This window comes from Papio anubis, chromosome 6 (genome assembly GCF_008728515.1).
Source record: "Papio anubis isolate 15944 chromosome 6, Panubis1.0, whole genome shotgun sequence".
Lineage (NCBI taxonomy): Eukaryota > Metazoa > Chordata > Mammalia > Primates > Cercopithecidae > Papio > Papio anubis.
This window is the reverse complement of record NC_044981.1, coordinates 24,782,269-24,804,978: the sequence shown is the minus strand read 5'-3', so window position 1 is coordinate 24,804,978 and position 22,710 is coordinate 24,782,269. Positions and strand designations below refer to the sequence as shown.

General features: G+C 40.8%; 2 protein-coding genes across 9 annotated transcripts in view; both read left to right on the top strand.

Annotated features, from left to right (window-relative positions):
- The window catches only part of RIPOR2 (RHO family interacting cell polarization regulator 2), a 248,891-nt gene extending 236,678 nt beyond the window's left edge, over positions 1-12,213 (top strand). For 7 of the 8 annotated variants that reach the window (XM_031666962.1, XM_017957633.3, XM_031666965.1 and 4 more), the window contains one exon: positions 1,123-3,317. In XM_031666962.1, the coding sequence (XP_031522822.1) occupies positions 1,123-1,223 (101 nt within the window). In that variant the 3' untranslated portion in view covers positions 1,224-3,317. Of the gene's footprint in view, positions 1-1,122; positions 3,318-12,135 lie in introns of those variants that run through there. The other variant, XM_031666961.1, reaches the window with a different exon arrangement.
- ARMH2 (armadillo like helical domain containing 2) lies at positions 7,595-12,658 on the top strand. The gene is made up of 2 exons (XM_003897136.5): positions 7,595-8,978; positions 12,136-12,658. The coding sequence occupies exons 1-2, from the start codon at positions 8,681-8,683 to the stop codon at positions 12,561-12,563; spliced, it is 726 nt and encodes a 241-aa protein (XP_003897185.1). The 5' UTR covers positions 7,595-8,680; the 3' UTR covers positions 12,564-12,658.
- The last annotated feature ends 10,052 nt before the right edge of the window (positions 12,659-22,710 follow it).

The following is a 22,710-nucleotide window of genomic DNA, read 5'->3' as shown; positions in this document are numbered from 1 at the left end:
CAATAATTACGCTCCTTTTCTAAAACCCCCTCATGTCAATATAATTCCAACATTTTCTGAATCTTTTTTTTACTTTTGTTTTCCTTCACAGTGAACTTCTTTTTTTCTTTTTTTGAGATGGAGTCTCACTCTATCACCCAGGCTGGAGTGCAATGATGCAATCTCATCTCATTGCAACTTCTGCCCCCGAGTTCAAGCGATTCTCCTGCCTCAGCCTCCCAAGTAGCTGGGACTACAGGCGGACTCTACTACACCCAGCTAACTTTTTTTTTTTGCATTTTTTGGTAGAGATGGGGTTTCACTGTGTTGATCAGGCTGGTCTCAAACTCATGACCTCAAGTGATCCACTCACCTTGGCTTCCCAAAGTTCTGGGATTACAGGCGTGAGCCACCACGCCCAGATGAACTTCTGATTAAGCACAACTATTTTCATCTTTGTCTCACTTGCGTTACATTTATGAAAGCCTGTTTCTTATCACTTGTCTTTGTATTTTATTTTCTCATTTTCTAATCATTTTTTAAAGTAGAAAAATAAAACAAAACATTAAAATTATTTACAAATGCATCTTAACTGTTCAAGGTGGTGCTACAGGCAAAATGAACTAGCTGGTAGCTGGTAGACGGCATCTCTATATGTTTACATAGTAAAGAGTAATTTTTAGCTGAAGTTTGAAAGCCTAAGATTGATTTTACCAATGATCATTTAGATGTATCAATATATAATGTATACAAGTAAAAGTTATGTAAAAGTTCAATGCATTAAAAGATCAGCCATATTGAAATCCCTAATGTACTTAAAATATAATCCATACAATTGCTCTGAAACAAATCTATTATGTGAAATCATCAATATCAAATGGCCATGAGACTTCTACTCTGTTTCATACCCTGGCATTCTTTTGGTCTCTGGCATTAATTAGCTCAAAAGTTCTTGGTGGTTCTAAGCGTCACCTGGAAAACAATGACATAATTAGGAATAACAAAAGATAACTTTTCCTTACCAAAAGTTAACATAGCATATTATAGCAGTCCATACCTAAACAATTGGCACTATGTTACTTTGAGTAATAAATAAAAACGTTAAGTTTGAATTTGTATTCATATTTAATGTTCTATATTTAGGAGAAGATGGGCGGCTGGCATATGAACAATTGGACAAATTTCCTCGAGACTGTGTCAAAGTCGGAGGTCGTCATGGAACTGAAGTTGCCACAGCCTTTTAATTACAGGTTAACTGCCTAACAGCTGTCTTAATATCTGACCCTTTTCATCAAGATGGTGCTGTGGTTTTGGCTGGAAATTGTTTAGAGCCTGAGAGACACGAAAACTAAAATAAAAATGTAGGCTGGATGCAATGGCTCATGCCTGTAATCCCAGCACTTTGGGAGCTCAAGGCAGGAGAATTGCTTAAGCCCAGTAGGTTCAAGACCAACCTAGGCGACATAGCAAGGCCCTGTCTCTACAAAAAAAAATTGTTCGATTAGTCGGGCGTGGTGGCGTGCACCTATAGTCCTAGCTACTTGGGAGGCTAAGGGGGGAGGATTGCTTGAGCCCAGAAGATTGAGGCTGCAGTGAGCCATAATTGTACCACTGCACTCCAGACGGGGTGACAGAGCAAAACCCTGTCTCAAAAAACAAAACAACAACAAAAACATGTTATAGAAAGAATTCAGAGTCTCATTTCACAGTACCTATCTACTTTTCCTTTGGCCAACATAGGATAGGGCTATGGTATAATTCAATAGATTACATCGTCAATTGTGTCTGATAATACTCAGTGAAAGAGTCCATCTTATCTTAATATGTATGAAATTTAAAAATAGCCATCTTTGTACTTTTTTGCAAGTTTCTCTATAAGCTTGAAATAGTCCTGTGATACTTCGATAAACATCATATGCCTTGCAGTTTTTCTCTGTCGTGGTCTCAGGGTTGAGTTGTTCCCTTAGCTACCTAACTTTACTTTCAATACAAAGCACAAAAAAGAATCTCTTCAAATAAAAGTTTGCCTGCAGAACCTGGCAAAATGACCCATTGTGAGAGTTTAGATGTTTTAATTTTATGTGCTCCCAGCTATTCTGGAGTCTGAGGTGGGAGGATCGCTTGAGGTAGAGGTTGCAGTAAGCTGAGATTGCACCATTGCACTCCAGCCCATGTGACAGAGGAATGAGAGCCAGTCTCAAAAAAAAAAAAAAAAGAAAAGAAAAAACTCCCACAATTTATTTTGCTTCTTTTCCCCATCCTGAAAATTCCAAAATCATGTTTCCATTATGGAAAAAAGATAAGTACATGACTAAGAACTACCTTAAGTTTATACCTATACACTTAAAAACAAACAAAAAACTCAAAACTTACGCTTTTTTTTTAATTAATGAGAGCCGTTTTTTATGATATTCTTACCGTAGGGGTATTTTGCTGCTAAGACAAATCAAAACCAAAAGCTGTAGATTCACAAACCTGTGATGCTCTTTGAGGTGGAGGAACCTAGAGGTCGGAGAAATCCTAATGGAGTAGGAGTGGAGGGACATTTAAAGTGGTCCCTCCTTCTGTAAAAATGACCATGGGATTAGAAAGAAGGACATCCTGAGGGGTGGTTACAGCCCCCAGGGAAATCACTCACTGGTAGGATTCCCTGGCCAAATAGTTCAAACATCAGGTCCCATTATTGCTTCAGTATCAGAGATGCAAGTTCATTAAGCAAAGTACAAGACCATTCAGTAGCTCTCATTAAAATATCTTTTCTTCCTCTAAAGAGTATACAAGGTGAGGTATGCCAAGGTATCAAAACAATATATGTGAGTGTAATTTAAACTGTGGGATATCAACTGTACTATGGATGTGTTTGTATCATTTAGATGTCATTTTAAATATTTACATTTTAGCAAGACTTTTAAAAAGGACTCATTTCATTTCAAAGTGCAAATTGTTTGCCAGGCTTCTGGCAAATAGTTCTTTCAACTGTGAAGTTATAATGTATATATCTGTATATTTATAAATATTATATATATTCATATATCCTTCACTTTAAAGGTACATTGTACAGGCTGTAGTTAGTATGTATAGTCTATAGTTTATGTTAAATGGTTGAAATGCTTCTTTTTATAGAAAATCAAACACAGATGTTACAGGATTTTGTGTTTGGTTTGTCTTTTTTTTTTTTATTTTTTTGACTATTGCATGAGTAATTAATTTCAGATCTTTTGTATTCACTTCTGTATTTTATGTTTGGTTGAGGGGGTGCTTTCAGTTTTGTGGCATTTGTATTCATTGATCTTTCAGTCATGTAAGTTAAAATAAAAATTATTTTTGAATTACTAGCATCATGTGCAGGGTCTGATTTTTTTTTTTCACATGCCCTTTCTGAGTTGGTATTTATGGAACACACTGCACCTCATTTTCACCTTGATTTTATTTTATTTATTTATTTATCTATTTTGAGACAGAGTTTTGCTCTTGTTGCCCAGGCTGGAGTGCAATGGTGTGACCTCGACTCACTGCAGCCTCCACCTCCTGAGTTCAAGCAATTCTCCTGCCTCAGCCTCCTGAGTAGCTGGAATTGCAGGTATGCGCCACCACGCCCAGCTAATTTTGTATTTTTAGTAGAGATGGGGTTTCTCCATGTTGATCAGCTGGTCTCGAACTCCCAACCTCAGGTGATCTGCCTGCCTCGACCTCCCAAAGTGCTGGGATTACAGGCATGAGCCACCACAGCTGGTGATTTTATTTTTAAATTGAAATTCCTTTATCTCTAAATAGAGATAATAAATCTCAGATTTGTTGTAAAGCTAATTGGACAGCTAAGTTTCACTGTTGTGGTATCTACGAGCAGAGACTATGAGCTCCTTGAGGGCAAATAGGCACGGCGGCTCACGCCAAGATCGTGCCACTGCACTCCAGCCTGGGCAACAGAATGAGATTCTGTCTCGGGAAAAAAAAAAAAGTTCCTTCGCTGATTTGTGTATGTTCTGTTCCCACTCAGACCCCACTAGCATCATCACAAAGGAGCCCTTGACTTTCAACTCTCACAGTATTTACCACGTGACTCATTAAATACCAGTGATTGCTTTTACTGAGTCAGTGGTAAAAACATTTTCCTCTATAAGGTTTGCTACTATACTGTTTAACTAAATTGCCTTAGTTACTTTACAAAATTATAAAGTAAAATTGTAAACCTTAGTTCACTGAAAAATGCCAGTACTTCTTGCTGTATCAGAAAAACTCAAATAAAATATTTTTATCCCTGACCTTTCCTGGAGATAGTACTTCTTAGTAAACAAATATTATCTTTTGATTTTGAGGCAGTCCTAAGTACACCTTGTTCAAGGAATAATAATTGTTTGCTAAAAATTGGATCTCTAACTTCTCATGCATTCAACAAGTATTTGTTGCTTACTTACTCTGAACAAGGTGTATGCCAAGGACTGTTCTTGGCACTGGAGATAGAATAATGGAGAAAAACAAAAGAAATAACAATCCCTGCACTCCCAGGCCTTATATCCTGGCAAGGGAAGAGAGCAAAGCAGAGAAGGGGAAAAATGATTGCACAAGGTGAGGTGAAGAGAGACACAGGGAGAAAGCAAAGGTCACAGGTTTGAAGAGAGTAGTCAGGGGCCGGGCACAGTGGCTCACACCTGTAATTCCAGCACTTTGGGAGGCCAAGGCTGAGGATCCCTTGAAGCCAGTAAATCAAGACCAGCCTGCATGGCATACTGAAACTCCCAACTCTACAAAAATTTTAAAAACTAGCCGGACGTGATGGTGTGCACCAGTGGTCCCAACTACTTGGGAGGCTGGAGCGGGAGGACTGCTTGAGCCCAGGAGTTTGAGGCTACAGTGAGCTATGATCGTGCCACTGCAGTCTAGCCTGGGTGACACAGCAAGACCCCGTAAAAAAAAAAAAAAAAAAAAAAAAAAAAGGAGTGCAAAGGCCTCACAGAAAATTATATTTGAGGAATGATCCGAGGAGCTATTGGGATGAGTCACGTGGATTATCTCTGGGACGAACATTCCAAGCAGAGGCAACTGGAGGCAACTAAAATATTCCTCCCTAAAATGCTGGAGATTATAGTGAAAAGGTTAAAACAGTCTCCTTTCTGCCTTGGTCAGCTCATAACCAAGGCTCAGAGACAGCACTGCCAGAGGACCCAGGAACAGACTTCACTCTTCCCATCAATTTACCTTCCCGCATTTTCTCACCTTTGGGAAGCCTGAAGATGGTCTTTTCTTTGTCTTGTCACTAGATAGGATTCGTGGCTCTTTGTTAAAATACTATTTAAGCAAAGCCCTTAAGCCACTGCTTAGAGAGAGAAATACTTTTGAACTGAAGGCTCTCCTGTGCGTTGGGTACGACACACATTAATAAACTTCCGTTTATTTTTCTTTTGTTAATCTGACTTTTATTTTCAGGACAGTGTCTCAACTAAAAACCTAAAAAGGGGAAAAAAAGAAATTGTTTTCTCCCCTGCACAACAATAAGTACAAAAGCCTTGAAAAGAGGCCACGCTTGGTGTTTTGGATTTTCTAGTACCCACACTTAAGACAAAGAAAAAAGAACAGAGGATATTAACTGTAATAATATATTTTATTTAACCTAATATAAAATATTTCAAAATATGATCAATATAAAAATTATTGAAATATTTTACATTTTTTCCTACAAAGTCTTCAAAGTCCAGGGTGCGTGTTGCACTTACAACACATCTCAATTGAGACTCGTCACATTTCAAATACTCAGCCATGTGTGGCTACCTTATTGGACAAGGAAGGTCTGTTTTTCCGAATTGTCCCAGTAATACCCTTTACAGCATACACACACACACAAACATACACACACACAGACACATACACATGTATTTATGTACAGAATCCAAGCAGGGATTACATTTTTATTTTTATTTATTTACTTATTTTTCAAGATGGAGTTTCACTCTTGTTGGCCAGGCTGGAGTGCAATGGCGCAATCCCGGCTCACCGTAACCTCTGCCTCCTGGGTTCAAGCGATTCTCCTGCCTCAGCCGGCTGAGTAGCTGGGATTACAGGCATGCGCCACCACGCCCGGCTAATTGTGTATTTTTAGTAGAGATGGGGTTTCGCCATGTTGGTCAGGCTGGTCTTGAACTCCTGACCTCAGATGATCCGCCCACCTCGGCCTTCCAAAGTGCTGGGATTACAGCCATGAGCCACCGCACCCGGCCATTTATTTTTTATTTTTTATTTTTTGAGGATGGAGCTTCACTCTTGTCACCCAGGTTGGAGTGCAAAGGCCAGATCTCAGCTCACTGCAACATCTGCCTCCCAGGTTCAAGTGAGTCTCCTGCCTCAGCCTCCTGAGTAGCTGGGATTACAGGCACGCACCACCATGCCTGGCTACTTTTTGTATTTTTAGTAGAAAAGGGGTTTCACTATATTGACCAGGCTGGTCTCAAACTCCTGACCTCAGATGGTCCCCCTGCCTTGGCCTCCCAAAGTGCTGGGATTATAGGTGAGAGCCACTGCACCGGCCTACATTTTTATTTTAGTTGTCATGTCTCTCAGGCTCTTTTAATGTAGCAGAGTAACCCCAATTTTTTAAGCCTTCACATATTAATATATTTGAAGAGCATATGCAGGTATATTCTGTAGACTGTCTCAAATTTGGGATGTTTTAAAGTAGAGCCAATACATTCGTTGATAAGTTGAAAATGAGATGTTAGATAGGTAGAAGCCAAGGATGAATCTAGAATTTTTTACCTGAACAACAAGGAAGATGTAATACCATCTTCCAAGATACAGAAACTGAGAAGCAGCAGGTCTAGGGAGGAAGACCTGGAACTCAGTTTTGGACATGTTAAAACTGAAAAGCGTCTTGGACATTCAAATGGGGCTATCAAGCTTATGACTGAATATGAGTCTGGAGTTCAGGTGAGAAATCCAGTTAAAGATATAAAATTGGAGCAGGCGTAGTGGCTCATGCCTGTAATCACAGCACTTTGGGAGGCCAAGGTGGGAGGATTGCTTGAAGCTAGGAGTTCAAAACAGACTGGACAACATAGTGAGACCCCCATTTCTTAAAAAAAAAAAAAAATTTAAAAACTTGCTAGGTGTGGTGGCCTATTGTCCCTGCTACTCAGGAAGTTGAGGCAGGAGGATCACTTGAGCCCAGGAGATCAAGGCCGCAATGAGCTATGATTGGGCCACTGCACTCCAGCCTGGGAAACAGGGCAACATGTCTCAAAAAAAAATTATATATACATATAATTAATATAATATATACATAATATATATAATTGGGAGTCTTTAGCATATGGGTAATAGTTAAAGCCATAAACTGGTTTATCTTATCTAGAAAGTATAGATAAAGAAAAAGGGCCAGGCATGGTGGCACGCCTGTAATCCCAGCATTTAGGAAGCCTAGGTGGGTGGATTGTTTGAGCCCAGGAGTTCAAGACCAGCCTGGGCAACATGGCAAAACCTCATCTCTACAGAAAAATTAGCTGGTCATGGTGGTGTGCACCTGTGGTTCCCAGATACTCAGACGGCTGAGGTAGGGGGATCACCTGAGCCCAGGAGGTCGAGGCTACAGTGGGCCAAGATCATGCCACTGCACTCCAGCCTGGGGGACAGAGAGACCTAGTCTCAAAAGAAAAAAAAAAAGAAAAAGAAAAAAAAAAAACACATACAAAGACTGATGAACCTTGGGGCCTCTAATATTTAGAGGTCATAAAGAAGAAGAGGAACCAGTAAAGGAAAATGATGAGTGGCCAGGAGGAGAAAAATTAGGAGTGTGATATCTTAGAAGCTGGATGAAATGTGTTTCAGAGAGAAAGGAGTGTCAAATGTCAAAGAGTGACAATTCAATGACCCTAACAGGCAATGTCAGTGGAGTCATGGGGTTGAAATCTTATTTGGAATTCATGTAAGAAAGAATGAGAAAGACTGGAGATGGGGAGTATAGCAGCTCTTTAAAGAGCTGTACTGTAAAGGGGAGCAGGGAAGTGAATGTGCAGTCGCTGCGAGGAGAAAGTAAATGAAGTCAAGAGAGTTTTCTTTCTGTAATGAGAAAAAAAGTATAGCGTGTTTGTTGATAATGCAAAGGGTCCAGTTGAGATGGAAAAATTACCAAGATAAGAGAATTGTAGAGCAACATTCTTGAGGTGAGAGGAACTGATTGACATCTACTGCACAAACAGAGAGAGTATCCATAGTAACAGGAGGAAAGTCAGAGTCTATGGGTACCGTAGATGCAGATAGGTGGGTGAATGCACTGGTAAGAGTTATGCAAGGTGTCTTTTCATTGCTCTATTTTCTCAGCAAAATAAGATAAATCTATGATGTAGAGAACTCTCTTTGGGTAGCAAACAAGCAAAAGAGGTAACAATACTATGAAAGATCGATGGAAAGAAGCAAAATACATGTTGGAATAATCAGACTAGAATGGGCAAGTTCCAAATATACCCTGCCTGAGCAAAGGTTCAAAGACAATAGTGAGATTCATGTGCATTAGGGGAAACAAGTTTAAGTTGAGGTTTTGTACACCAGAGAAATGAAAGTAAAATTGGTTTAGTCCAAATAGTAGAAGGCCTTCAATGACAAGCTGAAGAATTTAGGCATCTATTGCTTTCCCTGGTTTGTATATTCCATTCCACAGTGTTGCTAAGTGATGTATTCCAGAGTTCTTGATTGTGAACTCCTGTGACTGCCAGTGATGCACCTGAAGGACCATTGGCCTTTTTCCACAATGGCTAACAGCCGATTTTCTTGTAGGCAAATTTGGGTTAAGATGTATGGGTATTTTGCGGGGCTGTGTCGGCATTTCCAGAAATACTGCTGTGCCACTGTTAAGGGCTTTTTTGTTAAGAAGAAGGAAAAACAAATCCCTTCAACTGAGACTTATTTTCATAAGGAAAAAATTGTTGTACTTGGTCAAGTGTTGATGAATGAATCCCTACCCATTGAGAGGAGAGCTCAAGCTGCCCAGAAAATTGGACTGCTGGCCTTCACAGGTACTGATCTAACTGGCTGTACTAAAATGAGTGTTTCATGACACTCATTTTATAATGCTGTAGTTTAGTAATTTTTCTTAGCTGTAATCTTAAAATTCTGATAACATTTCATTGGATGAAATTTTTTGTCTTTGTGCCAAAAATATTACTAATTATTTTATCCTCAAGGATCTCATGTTTTAAAAGAATGTGCCCATCAAATAAACTACTAATTAAATGTCTCCCATTTTTATTAATTAAAATATATATGTACTAAACTGCCTATCAAACTTCTCATTAACATTTAAAAAAATCTTTGATATAATTTCAACCTAGTGATATGATTCCAATGCAGAGTAAAACTACCTGATATTTTACTTTTTATTTTATGCACTGTACAGTAAATATCTTAGAAAAATCAATAAAAACTTAATACTCTTAAGACACTTACTAGGTAGGCCAATGGGGCATTAGTGACAGACAATTAATGTATACTTGGCTAGAAAGCAAAGTGGAAAATAAAGTGGTAACTGTTTGAACACACATTGCTCTAATAATCATCAAGTCCAAACTCACTCCATTTTTTCCTAATTGATAAATTTTAGGATGTGTAATGAGATTTTATAGACTGTCCTCAATAACACATTTCCTAACAAGAAGCTCTGGCTGGTGGCTATAAGAGTCTTTGATTATGTTTATTATTATTATGTTTTGTTTTGTTTTGTTTCATTTTTTTGTCTTTTTTTTTTTTTTAGACAGAGTTTTGCTCTTTTTGCCCAGGCTGGAGTGCAATGGCACTCGACTCACTGCAACCTCCGCCTCCTGGGTTCAAGTGATTCTCCTGCCTCAGTCTCCCAAGTAGCTGGGATTACAGGCGGCTGCCACCATGCCTGGCTAATTTGTTTTTTGGTTTTTTTTTTTTTTTTGCATTTTTAGTAGAGACGGGGTTTCGCCATGTAGGCCAGGATGGTCTTGATCTCTTGACCTCGTGATCCGCCCACCTTGGCCTCCCAAAGTGCTGGGATTACAGGCATGAGCCACCGCGCCCGGCCTATTATTATTATTATTATTATTATTTTGAGATGGAGTTTTAATCTTGTTGTCCAGGCTTGAATGCAGTGGCGTGACCTCGGCTCACCGCAACAACCTATCCCTCCAGGGTTCACGCCATTCTCCTGCCTCAGCCTCCCTAGTAGCTGGGATTACAGGTGCCCGCCACCACGCCCAGCTAATTTTTTGTAGTTTTAGTAGAGACGGGGTTTCAGCATGTTGGCCAGGCTGGTCTCAAACTCCTGACCTCAGATGGTCCACCCACTTCAGCCTCCCAAAGTGCTGGGATTACAGGCAGGAGCCACCACGCCCAGCCCTTAGACTGAGTTTTAAGTGGGAAGATGAATTACTTAGATGTAGTTTGATAGACTAAATCTTTCAAAGAATGGAGTTCAGGAAAGAAAACAGTGAAAAGAGTCCTTGTTGCCAGAATGGCTGGGAACCACTGGCACAGAGTTAGAAAGGAGACAGGAAACATAGGAGATGCACCCATCTGAGTAGGGGTTAAGGGCTCCCCCAACATGGCGCAGGGTGAGTTTCCTGTGTAGCTATCTTCACCATTTGTGGGAAGAGCTAGCTAATTATAAAAGGATCAGAATTCCTTAATTTGATGGTATTTAGCCTTAGCTGTTCTGGTAGGAAGCTAGGGAAAGGGCCTCTGCCTAGGCTTCAGGTAAAGCTTTAATGTTGAATAGAATATTCTTAGGACCATGGAACCGTGGAGAACAAGTAAGAAAAATCCAAGTGGGATCAAAACTCCAGTGGCGCCGAGCATGGTGGCTATATCTGCAATCCCAGCACTATGGGAGGCGGAGGTGGGTGGATCACCTGTGGTTAGGAGTTCAAAACAAGCCTGGCCAACATGATGAAACCTCAGCTGTACTAAAACTACAAAAATTAGCCAGGTGCGGTGGCACATTCCTGTAATTCCAGCTACTCGAGAGGCTGAGGCAGTAGAATCGCTTGAACCCAGGAGATGGAGGTTGCAGTGAGCTGAGATCACGTCACTGCATTCCAGCCTATACAATAGAGTGAGACCCTGTCTCAGAAAAAAAAAAAACAAAAACCCTCCAGTGGCAAGAATCCGACTAGCTTTGTCAGCTACTCCTTACCACCTAAAAAGTCTTCATCCCGTGTCCTCTTGGCTAGTACCTTGTTGGAGTTTGAGATTTGCACTGGGGCTCAGGTATATGGTGAAAGTAGAGTCTAGGGCCAGGCTGGGTCAGTGGCTAAACAAGAAAAATCTTGTAAGGTCGTGTTAGTCCCATAGCTGCAAAAGAGTTGAGGCAAGAAATGTGTAAGGGGAACAGGACAGCAACGAACAAAAACTCAGGAAAACCTCCCTCCCGCCAGTCAGTCCCTGACAGTGCTGCTCAATCTTTCCATTTGCTCTTGGCACTAATGCTCTGGGATCCTTCTTTTTTTTTTCCCCACCAGTACTAAAGGCAGATAATCCAGAATGAGACCACGAGGGATATTTGCTAAGCGAACACAGCCAGGTTTTATTCACCTTGAAATACTCACTCTTGGCCAGGTGCAGTGGCTCACGCCTGTAATCCCAGCACTTTGGGAGGTCAAGGCAGGTGGATCACCTGAGGTCTGGAGTTCGAGACCAGCTGATCAACATGGTGAAACCCTGTCTCTACTAAAAATACAAAAAATTAGCTGGGCGTGGTGGTGCATGCCTGTAATACGAGCTGCTTGAGAGGCTGATGTAGGAGAATCGCTTGAACCTGGGAAGTGGAGGTTGCAGTGAGCTGAGATCGTGCCATTGCACTCCAGCCTGGGCAAAAAGAGCAAAACTCTGTCTCAAAAAAACAAAAAAAAAAAAAAAGGAAAGAAAGAAATACTCAATACTCACTCCTGGGTGCTTGCTTAAAGGCACCAGGGAGGAGACCAGCAAGCAGAGACCTTCCCAGGCTTTTCAAATCACTGCTTGCTTATCAACACACACTTTCTTGTCTTCATGGCAGCAGCATGGGAGGTGACGGAAAAAGACAGGAAAATTCAAAGTATCCAAAGTATCCTCTATAGGGCAACAAGAATATGAACATATAGGAGCATTCAAAGTGTTATTAGCTACTAGATACACCAAACACTTCTGGAAATGCAAATGTTTGTTTTACAGGAGGACCACCTGCTGGGAAATTTGCAGCTGAGTACATGAAAGAAGTGGCTCACTTGTTGCAAGATGAGGAGGTGGCACCAAAAATAAAGATCCTGCTGCTCCAGAGTGTGGCATGTTGGTGTTACTTAAACCCTGTCAGCCAGAAAAGAGCCCAAAGTCTGCAATTTATTCCTATTCTCGTTAGTTTTTTTGAAGGCAGATTCGAGTCTACTATCAAAAGTGAAATAAACAGCTACCTCCTCCTTAAATTTTGGACTTGTTACGTTCTCTCTGTCATGACATGCAATAACTTGTCTTACGTCAAGGAGCTTAAAGAGCACAGGGCTCTAAAATACCATTTGCAAATGTTGGCTGCTGAGAATTGGTCTGGATGGACAGAGAATTTTGCAGAAGTGCTGTATTTCCTAATTGGTTTTCACAGGAGTTAGTTTCTCTAAGTCCAGTTACATGTTGCAGCTCTCTGTGCCATTGTATTACCCTGGACAACTGAAATAAACAATAAAAGTCGATGTTTTCCTTTGTAGTTGAAGAGTTCTGTATAGATTTTCATACAGTTAACGGCAATAATCAAACTTCAGAAAAACAATGCTGTTTAAAATACCTCGTAGAGAGAGCCCATTGAGCTTGCTCATGAGTGTATTCTTTCCCATTGGGAAATAAAGATGTTAAAGCACGCAGTTAGATACAACGGGGAATATGAATGAAACCACCTTTGCACAAATGATGACAGTGAGAAAAATCTGACAGCAAAAGAAAGCTGACCTGACACCACCTTGCTTCTAACCTCTAAGCTGCCCTTGTTCATTCCTGGGCATAGGCCAAACTAACTTTGGGAAGAATTTAGTTCATAGTTTATGAAACAAAGATGATTACCTAGACTCTTCCCTGAAACAAACTCCCTCCTTGCTTGGGGACCAGACTGCTTCTATAAAACTAACACATTAGCCACAGACTGGAAATTATGGCTCAGGAGTCATGCAGCCAAAGGCCACCAGATTCCAACCTCCCCAGTTGCATCTACAGATTAGTATTGAAAAACCTAAGGTTAGTATTTTAGGTATTTTTCAGATCCTGCATTCTGATGGATCAGCTGGCACCACCCAGACTGCCAAGCTGGTTTTTTTGATCTTATGGTCACCAACCAGCAACTGACTCAGCACAAGAGGACAAGTTCCAGCCTCCTATGATTTCATCCCCAACAGAACCAATCGGCATTCCCCATTCCCTAACCCCCTGCCCACAAAGCTATCCTTAAAAAACCCCAGCCTCCAAATTTTCAGAGAGGCTGATTTGAGTAATATTAAAACTCTGGTCTCCCATTTAGCCAGCTCTATGTGTATTAAAATCTTTCTCTATTGCAGTTCTCCTGTCTTGATAAATCTGCTCTGTCTGGGCAAAGAGCAAGAAGAACTCTTGGGGCAGTTACATGAACACTTGTAAAATTACAGAACTGGAATATTATTTTTTGCCACCTATTATACAAAGGAGAGAGAATGTATATCCTCAATGTCTACCATTAAATCATGAAACTCTTATTTTCTAATATATCTTTTTTGAAGTTGATTAAAAATATGTATTTTATAATTGATTTCCCATTGGAAAAAAATATATGCTGGTATTTTATTTTAACCATATGCTTCTGTGTGGTAAAAAAAAAAAAATTATTAAAAGTTAAAAAAGACCTCATAAAAATTAATTTCATAAAATTGAAATTCATCAGAAGATGCATCATGTATTTAACTGTTAGGAGCAATGGTGCACTTTGGGAGTTATTAGATGACATTAAACCAAGGCACCCAGAAAAGCCAAATCCTAGCCCCACCCACAGCCAACTCCTTCAGCAGGCACTATTGACCCACCTGAATCCTTTCAGCCCTATTTCAGTACAGAACCTCCGGTGGCGGTGCTTTTGAGGTGGTTCTCGAGCTATCAGAGCATGATGTGGTTGCACATAGGGCTGACTGAGTTAGCACTGGAATTGGCACTCTTCTTGCCTACCTCCACCTGCAGCAGCCCCGCAACTCCACTGGCACGAACGTCTGGATGGAGATGGAGCACATGTGTGCCAATGACTAAAGTTAGGTAGGCTCTTAGATTTTCATAAAAAGATGTTATTCTCTCTGTTTTGTCTACTAATCTGCAACAGAATACCTGCACTCTATGTGTGTTAACCAACCTCATCAAAAATTTTATTCGAAAAAATAATATTGGCAGAAAAGTGCCTAAGGGATATGCACCTGATTCTCTAACTACAGTTAGAGAATCTAGCCTCTCTAGCTTCAGTTGCAACCATAACATTGAATTATGTACTTTCATCTTTCACAGACTTGCTTTGACTGAGCTGTGCTATAGTGTTAGACACAGAGGGGGCTATTAAAAAAAAAGAAGTAACGTAGATTCGTGATCCTCACTTGTATTTGGGACAGGAATGTTGTGGAGGATGCCAATCACATCATCAGATGGGGTTTCCTTAAGAAGGATCTGGAGGGGAATTTTCTCAGATCTTAGACCAGAAAAAGCTATGTTCTGCTGAGCATTTCCATTCTTTGTGGTTTTGTGAAGTGTGGAATGTAGAGTTTCTCAACTAGAATCTAGTTGATAGGAATAGATTAAGGGTTGGAAACTGGAAGTTCCATTTAGATACTGAATTACTGTCAGGAATTACTTTTTTTTTTTTCGTTAATTTTATTTATTTATTTATTTATTTTGAGATAGCCTCTTACTCTTTCATCCGGGCTGGAGTGCAGTGGTGCAATCATAGCTCATGCCACTGAGCTATGAACCTTATCAAGACAGGGGAATTGCAATAGAGAAAGAGTTTAATACACGCAGAGCTGGCTAAATAGGAGACCAGAGTTTTGTTATTACTCAAATCAGCCTCTGAAAATTTGGAGGCATAAATCATACATAACCTTGAACTACTGGGCTCAAACAATCCTCCTGCCTCAGCCTCTCATGGAGCTAGAATTACAGGTGCAAGCCACTATGCCCTGCTAATTTCTTTTTCATATATGTGTATATATGTGTGTGTGTATATAGATATGTGAAAAGTTTACACACACGTTTTTAAAAGAGAGATGGAGTCTTGCTATTTTGCCCAGGCTGATCTCGAACTCCCAGGCTGAAGCATTCCCTCCTGCCTTGGCCTCCCATAGTTTTGGGGTTACAGGTGTCAGCCACCACATTCAGCCTTTTAATGCTTTTAAAATTAAGTTTTTATTTCAAAGAAATGCACGTACACAGTTTAAAAAGTCAAATTAATGCGAGGCCTCTAGTGAGAAACAGCAGCCCCTGAGTCCCCTCCTCATTTACACTCCCAGAGGGAACCATCTGAATTCTTTCAGTTGTTTCTTCTGGTATTTGTTTACCTCCATATTTCTAAATAATTTATATACATTGTTAATTCTTTTCTTTTTTTTCAGTTTTGGAGATTTTTGTTCTTCCTTCTGAATAGGACAGATGGAATTTGGCACTCTAACACTCATCTTGCCTACCTCCACCTGCCTTCCTCTTCCTCTCGATGTAATTATGTCACAGTTGTTGATTTAAAAAATATGAGAGCTGGGCACAGTGGCTCACACCTGTAATCCCAGCACTTTGGGAAGCTGAGGTGGGAAGACTGCTTGAGGCTAGCTTGGGTAACCAAGCAAGACCCAGCTCTGTTATAAATTAATTAATTAAAACGCAATATGATTAATTCCATATTTTTCAAGGTTAAGTCATACGGGATACTATGATTACACTTCCTTCTTTCCACAACTCTGTTTTCTTTGGAGTTCTTTTGTTTTGTTTTGTTTTTGAGATGGAGTCTCGCACTGTCACCCAGCCTGGAGAGCAGTGACACGATTTCGGCTCACTGCAACCTCCGCCTCCCAGGTTCAAATGATTCTCCTATCTCAGCCTCCCAAGCAGCTGGGACTACAGGCACGCGCCACCACGCCTGGCTAATTTTTTCATATTTTTAATAGAGACAGGGTTTCATCATATTGGCCAGGCTGATCTCAAACTCCTGACCTCGCGATCCACCCGCCTCCACCTCCCAAAGTGCTGGGATTACAGGCATGAGCCACTGCGCCCAGGTGGAGTTTATTTTTAACTTAGTTTTCTGAATACCTATCACTACTTTATTCCCACACTTTCCTCTATATGTCTAACATCTCTCAATACAATCATGCATTGAGTAACTGTTAGCTCCAGCTCCACCATCTTCTTGCTCCAATCTGGGCCTGCCCTATAGCTAACAAATACAGTATTTTAGGGGTTCCCTTCAACATCCAGGACCCCCCATTACCCCTCTCATCTTGAAGCCTGTTTCCTATATACTATCTCTTCCCTTTTTCTGGTTCATTCCAACATTTTAATTTGAAAATTTTTCAGTAGTTTCCTGAGAAAGAATGAAGGGGAGGTACATGTTTTGAGCATTTGCATGTCCAATGATGTCTTTATTCTTCACTTGATTAATAATTTGAGTTCAGCCTGTCCCTGAACCAAGAGAAGCAGCTGAGAACATCATCAGTGCTCTGTGCAAGCCCTCACTCCCCAGACAAAGAAGGGAAGAGCTGAGGCAAGCCCATAAGGTTTGTTCTTCCCAAAGTCACTAATCAGGTAAGTCCCTCATCTCCACTAAAACCAGGAGTGTTGCAGCTATTGGAGCTGGAAAAATATTAGATATGGAAAAGAAGCATACATGCAACCAATTAAAACGTATAAACTCATGTAAGGATAAAAAGAAAAGAAGAAGTAGCTTCTTCTGTATCTTTCCAAAAGTATTCTATCTATATACGAGAAAATATACATTTATCCCTTTCTTCGTCTTTGTTTTAACATATACTAGCATTCTATACATACATAATTTATTTCACACTTGGTTCTACATCTTAAAGAGTTTGATTCTTTTCTGCTGCTTCAGAGTATTTCATTGTATGACTGTACTATACAGTTGACCTTGAACAATATGGGTTTGAACTGCTCAGGCCCACTTATACGAAGATTTTCTTCTGCCTCGGCCACCCGAGACAGCAAGTCTGCCACCGAGACTCCTCTTCAGCCTACTCAATGTGAAGATGATGAGGATGAAGACTCTTATGATGAACCACTTCTGCTTAATGAATAGTAAAAAATATTTTCTCTTCTTTATGATCTGCTTAATTCTTTTCTCTAATTTACTTTATAAGAACACAGGATATAGGCCAGGTGCGGTGGCTCACACCTGTAATTCCAGCACTTTGGGAGGCTGAGGAGGTTGGATCATGAGGTCAGGAGTTTGAGACCATCCTGGCCAACATAGTGAAACCCCATCTCTACTGAAAATACAAAAAATTAGCCAGGCATGGTGGCATGTGCCTGTAGTCCCAGCTACTCAGGAGGCTGAGGCAGGAGAATCGCTTGAACCTGGGAGGCGGAGGTTGCGGATCGCGCCACTGTGCTCCAGCCTGGGAAACAGAGCAAGACTCTGTCTCAAAAAAAAAAAGGACAAAGGATATAATACCTATAACATACAAAATATGTGTTAATCAACTGTTTATATTATCAGCAAAGCTTCCAGTCAACATTAGGCTGATAATTAAGTTTTGAGAGAGCAAAAAATTATATGCAAGGCTGAGCATAGTGGCATGCCTGTAATCCCAGCTACCTGTAAGACTGAAGCAGGTGGATCACTTGAACCCAGCCTAAAAAACATAAGACCTTGCCTCAAATAAAAACTAATTTCAGCGGGGTGGGGTGGGGCTCATGCCTGTAATCCTAACACTTTGGGAGGCCTAGATGGGAGGATTGCTTGAATCTAGGAGTTCGAGACCAGTCTGGGCAACATAGTGAGACACCTCTATAAAAAATAAAATCAGCCAGGTGTGATGGTGTGTGCCTATAGTCCCAGCTACTTGGGAGGCTGAGGCAGGAGGATCGCTTGAGCCCAGGAGGCAGAGGTTGTAGTGAGCCAAAATTGTGCCACTGCACTCCAGGTGACAGAGTGACACCCTGTCTCAAATAACAATAATAATTTCAAAGCAGAAAATTTATCTAGGTCGGTTGTGGTGGCTCACACCTGTAATCCCGGCACTTTGGGAGGCTTAGGTGGGCAGATCACCTGAGTCCAGGAGTTCAACACCAGCCTGGCCAACATGGTGAAACTGACGTCTCTCCTAAAAATACAAAAATTAGCCAGGCATGGTGGTGTGTGCCTGTAATCCCAGCTACTCGGGAGGCTGAGACAGGAGAATCACTTGAACCCAGAGGCGGTTGCAGTGAGCCAAGATCACGCCACTGCATTCAAACCTGGGTGATAGAGCCAGACTCCATCTCAAAAAAAGAAAATTTATCTAAATTTTAAAAGCAGAAGATTGCCAAAGAAAATTTTGAACCAGGCATGGTGGCACGCGCTTGTAGTCACAGGTACTCTGGAGGCTGAGGCAGGAGAATCTCTTGAATCCAGGAGGCGGAGGTTTCAGTGAGCAAAGATGGCGCCACTGCACTCCAGCCTGGGTGACAGCGCCAGACTCCATCTCAAAAAAAAAAAAAAGTGGGGGTCGGGGGCCGGGCGCAGTGGCTCAAGCCTGTAATCCCAGCACTTTGGGAGGCGGAGGCGGGTGGATCATGAGGTCAGGAGATCGAGACCATTCTGGCTAACACGGTGAAACCCTGTCTCTACTACAAAAATACAAAAAATTAGCCGGGCATGGTGGCAGGTGCCTGTAGTCCCAGCTACTCGGGAGGCTGAGGCAGGAGAATGGCGTGAACCCGGAAGGCGGAGCTTGCAGTGAGCTGAGATCGCGCCACTGCACTCCAGCCTGGGCAACAGAGCGAGACCCCGTCTCAAAAAAAAAAAAAAAAAGAAAAAGAAAAAAAGAAAAATTTATATGCAGATTTTCAACTGTACAGATGTTGGCTTCCCTAATGGCTGCCTTGTTCAAGGGTGAACTGTCATTTATATAACCAGTCCTATACTGATGAACATTTAGGTTATTTCCAATATTTTGATAGTTCAAAGTTGTAACGAATAACCTTAAATATGTGTGATTTCACATGTGTGAGTATATCTGTTGAATAAGTTTCTAGAAATGGGATTGCTCAGCCATACTTACATCATTTGCTTTTGTTTTATTCTGTTCCCTGCATTGTGACTTTTGCCTCACTTTCTGTTGACTCTGCTTTGTCAGCACGGGATTATGTTTTTTACAGCTTACTGTCATTTTAATAAGGTTTCGGAAAGACCGAAATTAAATGGCTCTGTTCAATTGACATGTTTAACCAGAAATTGCTGAAGGCCTCTCTGTGACAATGTTTAGAGAAATTTTGGTTAACATTTTATCTACAGAAGATTAGCTTATAAGGTAATCTAATAATATGTTCTACTCAAATTCCTTTTTGGTATCTGGAACCCCTTTAAGTTGAAGGAAGTAAGATACAAGATTTAGATTTGAGCTGAGGCATTTTTACTCTAAACTTTGAATTTTAAACTGGCTTACCAAAGCTTTAACAACAGTGATTTTGTCTTCCTTTGCTGTCCCTTCTAAGTTCATCTCTCCCAACATTTGAGTTTTCCTAGAAGCAAATCAGAGGATTTGCTTAAGAATTTGAGATATTATTTGGGAGGTGATCTCAGGAACTAGCAATAGGGAAGGGAAGAAAGCCAACAAAAGATGTAGTATGAAGAAAGCTGCCACTGTAGGTAAACGGAAGCTTAATCCTGCTGGGAAACCATCTGGTAAACACACAACACATACACTGTAAGAGTTATTTCATCCAGAGGTCCCAAGGAGCTCAGATATGTATACACCAATTCTTATCCTTCTTGGTTGACCTAACAACCTAGTTAGTCACAACCTAAAAGTCAACTGAAATATCTTGAAGGGTGCGGGTCAGACAAAGAAATTTTCTAAACAAACCAAAAGTACAAGGGCCCTAAGGCAGTGTGGTGGACGTTTGTTGCTTTTTGGCTCACTAGAATTTATTCTTTCTTCTAATACCACTTCTGTTTATTTGGGGGAGATATGTTACCTATGGTGTAGTCTTAAAATTCATTTCTAGCTGCTCTTGGATTAGCTTTTCTCTTACCTTCCTACAATTATCCTTCATTTGGTCTTATTGCATCAACCTCCAAAAGAATTGGAAATAATTGTGGTCCATCCTTTTCTACTCTTGACCTTGAAACTAAATCCAAAGCTTCACCATTAAGCATTATGTTAAACATGGGTAGCGTAGTTTCTTTCAGGTTAAAATTTTATTTTCCTAGCTTACCAAGAGTTTTTACGAGAAAGGGTGTTGGATTTTTTCAATGCTATTTTACCATCTATTAAGAGGATATGCTTTTTCTCTTTTAATATAAATAACTTCATGTTTACTAATATTGTAGCAGTCTTGCATTCCTGAGATAAACCCTAACTTGGTCATCATTTTGTCTTTTAGTAGATTAGACTTGCCATTTTATGTATGATTTTTCAATCTATATTAATAGGGCTCTAGACTCCCCCACTCCAACCTTATGGTCCATCCTCATAATCTTTTTTTTTTTTTTTTTTGAGATGAGGTTTTGCTCTTGTTGCCCAGGCTGGAGTGCAAAGACGCAACCTCGGCTCACTGCATCCTCTGCCAGGAATCCTGGGTTCAAGTGATTCTCCTGCCTCATCCTCCCAAATAGCTGGGACTACAGGTGTGCACCACCACGCCTGGCTAATTTTGTATTTTTAGTAGAGACGGGTTTTCACCATGTTTGTCAGGCTGGTCTCGAATTCCTGACCTCAAGTGATCCACCCACCTGGGCCTCCCAAAGTGCTGGGATTACAGGTATGAGCCACCACACCCAGCTGGTCCATCCTCAAATCTTGCTATCAGTTATGCTAGCCTTGTAAAACATATTGGCGAATTAGTTCAGTCTAATCCAGACTTCATGCATACTGTTTTTCCAACGGATTCTTATCCATTTGCCATTTCCTTAAGGAAGCTCAATTGCATGTTATTAAACCAACTTCAAAGAACTTGTTCTAACTGGCCAGGCTCCCTGACCCCTTCTCCAAGTTATTTTCATTGACATGGTTTTCTTTGCTTTATTTTTTGAGACAGACCCTCACCCTGTCACCCAGGCTGGAATGCAATGGCGCAATCTAGGCTCACTAAAACCTCTGCCTCCCATGTTCAAGCAATTCTTGTGCTTCAGCCTCCCGAAAAGCTGTGACTACAGGTGTGCGCCGCCATGCCCAACTAATCTTTTGTATTTTTAGCAGACACAGCATTTTGCCATGTTAGCCAGGCTGGTCTCAAACTCCTGGCCTCAAGTGATCCGCCTGCCTCAGCCTCCCAAAGTGTAGGGATTACAGGCGTAAGCCATCACACCTGGCTGACATGTTATACTAACATTTGATACCTAATTAAAAATCAGACTCACCTTCCACAGGAAATTCCTACAAATTCTCCATCACTAGGGTCAGTTCCCAGGGACGAGAAGCTTAAAATGTCCCCAAAATGAGCCCCTATATGACCCCTAGGCAACTACTAATCTGCTTTCTCATTATACTTTGTAGTTTTGTGATTTTAAATAAATGGAAGCATACAGTATATATTCACCTGGCTTCTGTCACACAACATTGAGATTCATCCATGTGGTGTGTACCAATTTTTAATCCCCTTTTTTTTTGAGACAGAGTCTCGCTTTGTCCCCCAGGCTGGAGTGCAGTGGCGCGATCTCGGCTCACTGCAAGCTCTGCCTCCCAGGTTCATGCCATTCTCCTGCCTCAGCCCGCTGAGTAGCTGGAACTACAGGTGCCTGCCACCAGGCCTGGCTAATTTTTTGTATTTTTTAGTATTATTAGAGACAGGGTTTCACTGCGTTAGCCAGGATGGTCTCAATCTCCTGACCTCATGATCTGCCCGCCTCGGCTTCCCAAAGTGCTGGGATTACAGGTGTGAGCCACCGCGCCCAGCCTTTTGTCCCCTTTTTATCGCTAAATAGTATTCCACTGTATGGTTATACCATAATTTATCCACTCAGTTACCAATGGATATTTTGGCTATTACAAATAAAGCTAAGAAAATGTGCGAGCTACTCCTCATGTGGACATATGCTTTCATTTCTCTTGGGTAAATATCCAGGGGTGGAATGGCTGAGTCATATAAAATGTGTATGTATAACTTTCAAGGAATTGTTCAGCTTTTCTACAGCAGTTGTAGCATTTAACATTGCCACCACCACTGCAGGAGGGTTTCAGATGCTTCGCATCCTTAACACTTGATATAGTTTTTATTTTTCAAACTTAAAACTAATTCTGAAAGGTATGTAGCAGTTACCTGGTTGTCATTTAATTTGCACTTCCTTGATGACTAATGTTGAGCATTACATTAAGCATCTTTTCATGCACTTATTTTCCATCTCATATATATCCCAGTTCTTTACAGATACAAATACTTTGTTGGCTATGTTCTACAAATATGTTCCCCCAGTCTGCTCTTGCCTTTTCATTTGCCTGTCTTTCAGAAAGTTTTTAAAATTTACAAAGTTAAATTTAAAGTTTATGCTTTTTTGTTTCCTATTTTGAGAACTCTCTGCCAAACCCAAAGTCACTAAGAATTTTCTATATAATCTTC

Bases quoted from the DNA above. Each gene is read 5' to 3' on its own strand.
- ARMH2 (XM_003897136.5), top strand. From the start codon at position 8,681: ATGCACCTGAAGGACCATTGGCCTTTTTCCACAATGGCTAACAGCCGA. The intron at 8,979-12,135 runs GTACTGATCTAA...TTTGTTTTACAG, and splicing joins TGGACTGCTGGCCTTCACAG to GAGGACCACCTGCTGGGAAA.